Genomic DNA, 9043 nt, shown 5'->3' with positions numbered 1-9043 from the left:
CTTCATTACACATAAACACACACACATACACACACAAACAGTTTCTGTATGTTTGCCCAATCAAGCACACACACATTAAAAAGCCACAATTGACACGGAACGCCCCACTCTCTCTCATTTTTCTCTCCTCCCTCTTTCTATCCCTCTCTCCCTTCTCTTGTCTTTTGCCACTCTCTCTCTCTCTTTTTCTGTCTCTATCTCTCTCTTCCATTTCTCTTTTTCTCTCATCCTTTGCCGCTTTCTCTTACAGAGCCCTGCTGGTGACAACCTGTATAAATAAAAATAATGCATGGCCACGAATTAGTAAGGCCTGGAAAGATGATTAAGTCGTGGCCATGACTTAGTAAAGCGTGGGAAAGAGATTACCATGCCTTTCTTAGTCATGGCCATGACTTAATCATGTCATTCGCACGCCTTACTACGTTGTTGCCAGGCATTAGGATCTCTTTGCCTCGCATTAATAAGGTGTGGCCATGCATTATTTTTATTTATATAGGATGTCATCATCAGGGCACTTTACTCTCTCTCTTTTTCTATAATAATTCTGATGCCGTTTCCATGCATTTTCCAACAGTCAAAGACTGATTCCTCTGTTTGAGCTCCTGGATGGGGCGCTCAGAGGGTTAGGATTTCTGATCACTCAGACTCTGTTTATTTTTGGCTGTAAATACTCTAAAGCTCAGCATACTAAATATAAGTTGGCCAAATAAAGCTAAGTTATCAGTGTGGAAGTCCTTCAGGTTGGTGTCCGAAGGGCAGGAGGTGGATGTTGTAAAATTGTTCCAAGCTCTAGTGGACTCGCGCATTAGGGATGAATTTGTCTTCTATCAAAGTTCTCATATTTCCTGTTTTGAGAAAAAGTGGTGTGCTGCTGAAAGTATTCTATCTGTTAGTGATACAGGAGTGATATCATTTCATTGGTGAATCTTTGTGAATGGGTGAATTTTTTTTGGGGGGATCCTTATTATTATTAATATAACTATTAGTTCTTTTCTTTACCATATGATGTAAAATCTGAATTAATAATGCTTCAGCAAAAAAGGGGGGTAAACATCAAAAGTCTCTTTTTCTGTCTCTGGCCCTTTCTCTTATTTTCTCTTCTCTCTTTCTCTTTCTCTTCAACCTTTTCTATCTCTATCTCTCTGTCCTCTCTCTCCCCCCTCTTCTCTCTCTCTCCACACTCTCTCATCTCTCTTTCTCTCACCCTCTCTCTCTTTGTTTCTCTCTCTCTCTCTTCCCTCTGCCCCCCCATCCTACAGTTGTTGTCCTGTATTGGGTTGCTGTTCCAACGAAACAGAATTAGTGCATGGCATTTCGCACACTCATCCTGAGAAAGAAAGAAAGTGAGAGAGAGAGAGAGAAAGAGAGAGAGAGAGAGAGAGAGAGATTGAAATGTGTGCTGATTGTCTGTTCTTGAGTTGAGCAATATTGTTAGAAATAAAACTGGATTTTCTTCATTGTGTGAGGTGCAGTGTAATGATACAGTACCTCCTCTCTCTGCTGCTGGAGAGCAGCAAGAAGTTAGTCTGAACAGAAGAATGGAAGAGGTGAAGAGGTGCCCAACTTTAGGTACCCACATTCCTCTCTAATGCATTAGCATACGGGGATGGGGCTGGTGGTTCAGCACAGTTTGGTGATTTTCCTGCTAAAACACACCTCATCAACTCATCAATGAATTATCGGATTGCACAGGTGTTCAAACATCAAAATCACTACACTGTGCTGAACACCCACCTTTCTTTACCCTACCCCTTGCTACATAACTTACATGACTTAACCATGCAGACGTCATAAGCTGCCATGAGTTATTCTGACAAATTTCATTCAGTTTATATAACAGTGTCCTGTTACCATTACTGGAAATTGTCGTGGCAGTCGTCATAACATTTGATGTCATGTACATCACATGATGGTTTTTGTTGTGTACTGTAGTTAGCTGTCATGACATTATGACGCCTGTCATGACAACCACCGGTAATAGTAACAGGAAACTGTCACATATACTGATCAAAAGCGTTAGAGCTTCACAGCAAGAAGAGGCTGGTTTGGTTTTCCAGCTGGAAGACGAGGGTCCTTTCTGTGTGGAGTTTGCATGTTCTTCCAATGTCTGCGTGGTTTCTTCTGGGTTTTCCTCCTGCAGTCAGGCAATTGGAGACACTAAATTGCCTCTAGGTATGACTGTGAATGTGTACGTGTGCCGTGTGATGAACTGGCAACTTGTCCAATGAGTGCTGGGATAGGCTTCATCACTCCCTGCGTTTCATTTATTTATTTTATATCCATAATATATTAATTTGTTCTTTCTTTTTCTTTATTCATTGACAGCACTGATCTTGAAGCAAAATGTAACATGAAGTGATTTGTACTTATGCAAATAATCAGAATCTGATGTGGTGAGTTTCATTCACTGCATGTGCACAATGACTTTTCCAACATGTCGCAGAATGTGGCATGGCCTGAGTAGGCCACTTCAGTCCAGCTGTCACATTAACACGTCCTCTGAGCTCATCATGCTAACATTTCTCGTTACGGTGGATGAAAGCTGAGCCTGGATCAAATCTTAAGAGTGGTGTGGGGGACTGCTCTGAGGACCTGTAACTCAATAAAAATGCTTTGAGAGGGGTACAGCATATAAATAGAGATCATCTCATTCTGAAATGTTCTGTATAAAGGGTCAAGAAGTGCAGGACAGAAAGATTCTATGTCTGTGGCCAAGAATACAGTGATATGTGTGGTGTTTGCTAAAGAAGTTTTGAAAGTTGTGGTTACTACTGTGGGATTATGTGATGATAGTGGTTTCATATAAACTAGCTGTTCACCACCCATTACAGTACATTACAGACACTGTCATCAGAGATCTGTGTATTTATGTGTTTATGACTGTACATAAACACATTCATAGCTGTCACATGAAGTCTTAATTTACTGTCTGATGAGCTTAGGAAGCTTTAATGATGAGATAAAATGAGTATTTAACTCAGAGTTTGAATTATAATGAGTAGTTATGTAATGATGTTGAGGCAGTAGGATGTGCATCTCAAGCAGCTTTATTAGAGCTTTTCCAGACACTGCAGTTCAGACAGGCAGAAGGAGCTAAAACCTTAAGGCTGATACAGTTAACCAATTCCACTGGTTAGATTTGTCCTAAACCAAACATGTGCTTGTGTTTATTCACTTTGTTTGTTAGAAGTAGTATGCTTGCAAACAAAACAAACAACGGACCAAACAAAGCTTTAAAGTAAAGAATAGGCTTGAACATTGAATCCAAGTGGTACTGAGCTAGACAGTCATAACTATTTACTTATACAGTCATTCAGAGGCAGAACATCACAGCTGAGCTGTAAATATAGAACAAGACAAGACAGAGGCAACACACACAGACACTTAAACACTTTGGTTGTTGATAGAGAGCAGTAGAGGGCTCAACCTTGGCATTCGTTTAATGAGGCAGTTATGGTGAGGACAGCCACTCAGATTTATACACACTACAAGCCTCTTCTTTTGTGTGTGTTTGTTTGTCGTGACCTCTATTTTGTTTCTTTTGTAACCCAACAGCCTCTTCAGATGGACTGTGTTAAGAAGGCTGTACTGAATCAGTTTTTTGGCTTTAAACTCCATCTGTTATATTTTGGAGCCTGCGCCACACCTTACCTCAGCTCACAGGTAAACATAACTGTCATTTATCTGCTCATCTATCCATCCTCATAGCACCTCATAGCATCTCTGGCTTATTTAGACCCCCTTTTCAATGTTCCTCTGTGATTTATTGTTCTGTCAGTTAATCTTATTAATCAGTGTGTTTTATCATATTGTATATTCTATCAGATGAGTTCTGTCCAGCAGACTGAACTTCAATCTTTGGTCATTGCTTTGTTAGTCCATTCCAGAGATAAATTAATCTCCCTGGTCAGAACACTATAATTTACTTTTGTATTTTAACTGTATGTCTGTGTGTGTGTGTGTGTGTGTGTGTGTGTGTGTGTTTGTGCGTGTGTGTGTGTCACAGTCATGGCAGGTGGTCTCAGCTGTTCCCCTTATGGGGTGTAAAAAAACAGACAGCCGACCTCTGTGATTCCCAGTATGATGCAGGGTACAGTAAATGATATTTACTGGGTGTTGTTATCACACACACACACACACACACACACACACACACACACACACACACACACACACACACACACACACACACACATATAAGTAAATTCAAACAACACAATGAAAAAGCAGGAAGAAGCTAATATGAAATTGGAACAATTTGTTTCTCTTTCTCTCTCCTCATTTCCATCTAACACTTATCCTTTCTCGATCTCATTCTCTTTATCCTGATTTCCTTCTCTCTTATATCTCTCGTTCCACCCCTCCTTCCCCCCCCCTTAGCATTTCTTTCTCTCTAAACCTTTCCTTCTGTCCCTCTCTCTCCTCATTTCTTTCTCACTCTCCTCAAAGAATTTAAAGACTTTAAAGATTGCAGTGTCTGTTTATTCTTTTATTCCACAGATACCATCCAACTCCTTTTACACTCCCAATCAACTCTAAACACTCCAGACTCCTTTACATGTAAAAGCACTCTCTACTATGGGTACTCCCACATCCATGGTACATGGTAGCCACAGCAGTGCCAGTGGTCAGGTGGAGTGTGGTGTGGAGAAGCCATGTGCTTCTCCAGCTCTAAGCACTGACCGGTCTGAGGAAGGCAAAGTCAACACACGGCTGTTCTGCTATCTCTGCAAAATAGCTGTTAACTCACCATCCCAGCTACAGGAACACAACAGAGGTATATATATATATATATATAATGTGTGTGTGTGTGTGTGTGTGTGTGTGTGTGTGTTGATGTGTACATAATGTTTTATTGTTCTTTCTATGTATGGCTTAAAAATACTGCCCAACCTACAGCATGGCAACTGTCCTAAAGTTAGCTGCAGTATCAGTAGTACATCTATATATATATTACTCTGAGCTCCAAACATCTTAGGCTCTCCTTCCTACAAACCTATCTGAAGGGCAAGACCTTCGTATTTAATGATTTATGACATAACAGAAGGAGAACATATGAGGTCATTTAAAAAGGTCTACCCCTGCAAGATATGTCAGTCTCAGTGTCACAGTCTAGCCACTCACATCTAATAGAAATGTCAGGGAGTCATGAAGGGGCAGTCCATAATAACTCAAAGATAAATATTGTTAAAGTGATTGATTGGTGATGGGTGAATTATGTAAGATATAGGTATATACCACCATGATCTGTGGCCTGCTAGTTGCAAATGTTATAGATGTTATTATAGAACCATCTATAGCTCTGACTATCATAGAAAATTAATGAGCTTTTATAGCTACCTACAAATTGTTCATGAGAGAATAAATTTATGCATGTATCTGCAGCAAAATGGGATATTTGTATAATTGAAAACAGTAATTCAAACGTCTGAAAGGTGACTCAAAATATTTGAACACTAGTGTTTTGATATAGATGTAAGTTTAAATAACTTCTGTTCTCATGCAGCTGAAATGCAAGGAACTGGCTGTTAAGTTCAGACTGAACTCAATACTTCAGACACTCCTTATGCTGTGTGATACATTTGCTTCCCAGAACCAGGAACAGCAAAATGTTTAATCGTTGTCTTCTACATCTTCCTCTCTAATACGTCTCTTGTAAGCTATCTGCAGTAACAACACTCCATATCACTCACATGACCTAAACTGCTGTAAACTTACTGGGTGGTCATATGTAAATGCAGTCATGGTTGTGACATCACAGACTATATGAACTGAGTAAATTTTCAAACTTTAAAAGTGTTTACATAGGACATCAAACTCTTTATTTTAAAAAGAAAAGCAAGGACATTTAGCATTTCCATGAAATTTGTTATTTTATTTTTATAAAAAAAAAAAAAAAAGCCCTTCTTCCTCATGTTTTGTCACATAGGCACTAAGCACAAGACCATTCTTGAGGCACGCAGTGGTCTGGGACCCATAAAGGCTTACCCACGTCTGTACTTCTCCTCTAACCCAGGCCACAGTGCTCAGGAACGCACATTTCACTGTGAGATCTGCAACGTCCGAGTAAATTCAGAACCCCAGCTCAAACAGGTAATCAGACTTCATGACCTCTACATTTTAAGCAATTAAAGCTCTTATTTGTTAAAAGCATGGAATCTGGGGCATGCCTTACACTGTCTTTTTGGTGTTTAGACTCTACCCCTGTTCTTTTCTCCCTTTCATATGTCTCTCAGCATATATCCAGCAGAAGACACAGGGATGCAGTAGCAGGGAAGTCAAACCCACTAGTAGGCCATCACAAGAGCCTTGGCTCAGCAGAGCTTATGGTAATAACCCTCTGTGTTTAAACTGTGTTAGTCTCATAATCATAAATATTCAGACCTCGTCAACATTGCTCCCCCTGTGATGATTGAATCCATGACCACTTAAACTTTCAGTAAAGATCACAAAGTAGAGCTCTTTCTTTAATGTAGATTTCAAGGATGTGGAAAGAGTGGTTCAATTTCAAGTTTAATAATGCACTTATTAACATCTCTCTGTTTTCCTTCTGCTTTACAGTACACTCTGTTATTCCATAAGGATTTGTCCAAATCCTTCAATTATGGCCTCTTACCCAATACCATGGCAGTTGCTGCAGCAGCCACTTCATCCAATCAGCTTGCTCTCTGTACTGCTGGACCCTCCCCACACCTGTATCTCCCCATCATCCATACCACACAGTTGAATCCAACTCTCCTACGACCTGCCCTAAGGTCTATTCATTCTTCCCATAAACCAGTCTTTTTCTCTCCTTATTGATAGACACCTGAGACACATCATTACCTTTGATTTTCAAATCATATGTCACAGTGAGAGAGAACATTAGAGAGGATCTCCTAGTGTGCATCTGTGCTGAGCGTGTTTATGGAGAGGGGGGCTGGTGGAAATAACTGTTCCTGTAGACTCTAAGCTGTAGACCTTCGAGAGCCCTAAGCAGGACTTTGTGGGATTACACATTTTAAACAATCTAAAAAATAAAAGCAGAGAGAATATATTTTTAAACAAATATCGTAATTTCACAGCAGTTAGCTTGCTAGTTGATGTACTATGTAATTAGAGGTTGACTAATAACAGTGACTACCAAAGCAGTCTTAATTATATACATTTATAAATGGCTAATTTGAGTATTACTGATGATTGGATGCTACTGCAGAGGGTACAATAAGCTATGATTTGAATTACAGATACTGTAACTGGCTCAGTCTCATCTGTCCAGGATTTCCTGCTTAGCCAGCTAACTTTAAGCTTAGTTGGATCTAACCCTGGAATTTCTGTTGGGATACATCACCATGGCAACACATCACTTGTTGGAACAAAACCTTGTGTATCCAAAATGGTAACTTTACAGGAGAAGAAAAAAACCTACTTTACTTTTAATGTAGGTCAGTGGACCCAGACTTTTTTCTTTAGGTCTGTTCATCACTAAATTTACAAACAACATAAAGGGTTATGGGTATTTTCAAATTATGTCAAAAACAAAAAAAAAAACCCACAAATGGAGATACAAGGTTCTCTTTTGACAGCAGTGATATGCTGTTTGCCTATGCTGCACCAACAACATTAGTACTTACACAGTGGAGATCTTTGCTTTTTACCATTATGAAAGCTTTAATTAATACATATTTGCATAGTATGATTTTCTTTCCTTCATTGGTGGCATAATATTAATGCTTCAAATCAAATAAACAAAGAAACAAACACAAAACATTACTTTGTCATGACTTTTACCCTGCATTTTCTCTTTTTACGTTTTTCAAAAGTAACTTAAGCAGCCATGTAAGGCACTTATTAGGTGGAGCCAGCATTGGTGCTGCCACCTCTAAATTAGCATTATTGCACCAAATAGACAACACCACACATAATTCAATGCCTTGACCAATCACATACATTATATACTACAGCACTAACATACTCATGTGCAATTCATGCCACAATACACAATTCTCTGTATAATCACTGCTGTAATGAGGTAAGTACTATACTGTAAGTACTTTATTCCAGTACTTTGCAGTACCAATGCCACAACTGTACATCATTGTTTAGCTGATAAAGCATATGAGCTGTTAGAATTGAATTTTTTTGCTCTGCCCTGTGATCACATCATGGGCTTAATACATCACTTTTTTCTTCTTGACAGGAACAAGAACAGAAGTAGGATTTATTCAGGTCTAGGCCATCTGCTGCTTCATGCTAATTTAATTTTGTAATTTGTTCATTTCAAGTGATTCTAAATCTAGCCAGTTAACAAAATGATTTGCTAATTATCTAACTTTGTACCAGCAGCAGACATGTTACATCTCATTATTTCACTGGTGTATTGATAAATCAGTCTTCTACACCCTTTAATCCAGATCTTATGTCTCTCCTCTGATGTCAATGATAAAAGAGTACAAATTCACTCCTTTCTCCAAACTCTTGGGTTTCTCCAAACTCATCCTGTGCTGCAATATATATGAGCCATGAATAAGATACCATGATTGACTTTTAAAGCCATAATGATTCTCAATGCAAACGTTTCAACTTCTCTATCCCTTCAGATCAGATGAACAAATGATTTGAACTCACTGAACTTAATAATACGTAGCTGTGGTAATGGCACATCTCCAAACATCCTCTATTGGTTTCTTCATTCCTGAAACACTCATGGTTTGTTCATTTTTTTTTCTTTCTCACTTTTACTTGACCTGATGTTGAAAATGTTATTGAAAGTGAAATAAAATCTGCTTTGGTTTGTATACATGCTTTTTATTCTTATTTCCTTTTATTTACTTTTACCTTTTTTTCATAGTAAGATAGCCAGTGTCCAGGTTCTGGTCCATAATTTGGCTTTAATGAAAACACAGAAACAGCATACAAAATAACAGGGTACAGATTACACTCAGGCCTTCATTCATTCAAGTCTGGCATTAGGACCTTTTAGAACAGAACACACAGATATATGTATACATATGGATTAGCATCAAAGCAGCATGTGTTGAAGGAACTAGTGCAAACATTGTCA

At 38.8% G+C, this 9043-nt stretch overlaps 1 protein-coding gene across 4 annotated transcripts; it reads left to right on the top strand.

The window, feature by feature from the left end:
• The first annotated feature begins 3357 nt into the window (after positions 1–3357).
• LOC108440040 (zinc finger protein 385A-like) lies at positions 3358–8777 on the top strand. 4 transcript variants are annotated; one of them, XM_017718771.1, is made up of 8 exons: positions 3358–3456; positions 3556–3663; positions 4007–4090; positions 4501–4777; positions 6017–6093; positions 6237–6329; positions 6562–6755; positions 8180–8777. In XM_017718771.1, exons 4-8 carry the CDS (start codon positions 4579–4581, stop codon positions 8247–8249), a joined length of 633 nt encoding a protein of 210 aa, XP_017574260.1. In that variant the 5' UTR covers positions 3358–3456; positions 3556–3663; positions 4007–4090; positions 4501–4578; the 3' UTR covers positions 8250–8777. The 4 variants fall into 4 exon arrangements, with proteins under 4 accessions (XP_017574260.1, XP_017574237.1, XP_017574250.1 ...); XM_017718748.1 differs by having other exon boundaries at positions 5930–6093; XM_017718761.2 differs by having other exon boundaries at positions 5930–6093; positions 7227–8777.
• The last annotated feature ends 266 nt before the right edge of the window (positions 8778–9043 follow it).

This window comes from Pygocentrus nattereri, chromosome 26 (genome assembly GCF_015220715.1).
Source record: "Pygocentrus nattereri isolate fPygNat1 chromosome 26, fPygNat1.pri, whole genome shotgun sequence".
NCBI lineage: Eukaryota > Metazoa > Chordata > Actinopteri > Characiformes > Serrasalmidae > Pygocentrus > Pygocentrus nattereri.
The sequence above is the reverse complement of the archived record's forward strand: the minus strand, read 5'-3'. Positions and strand labels throughout refer to the sequence as shown.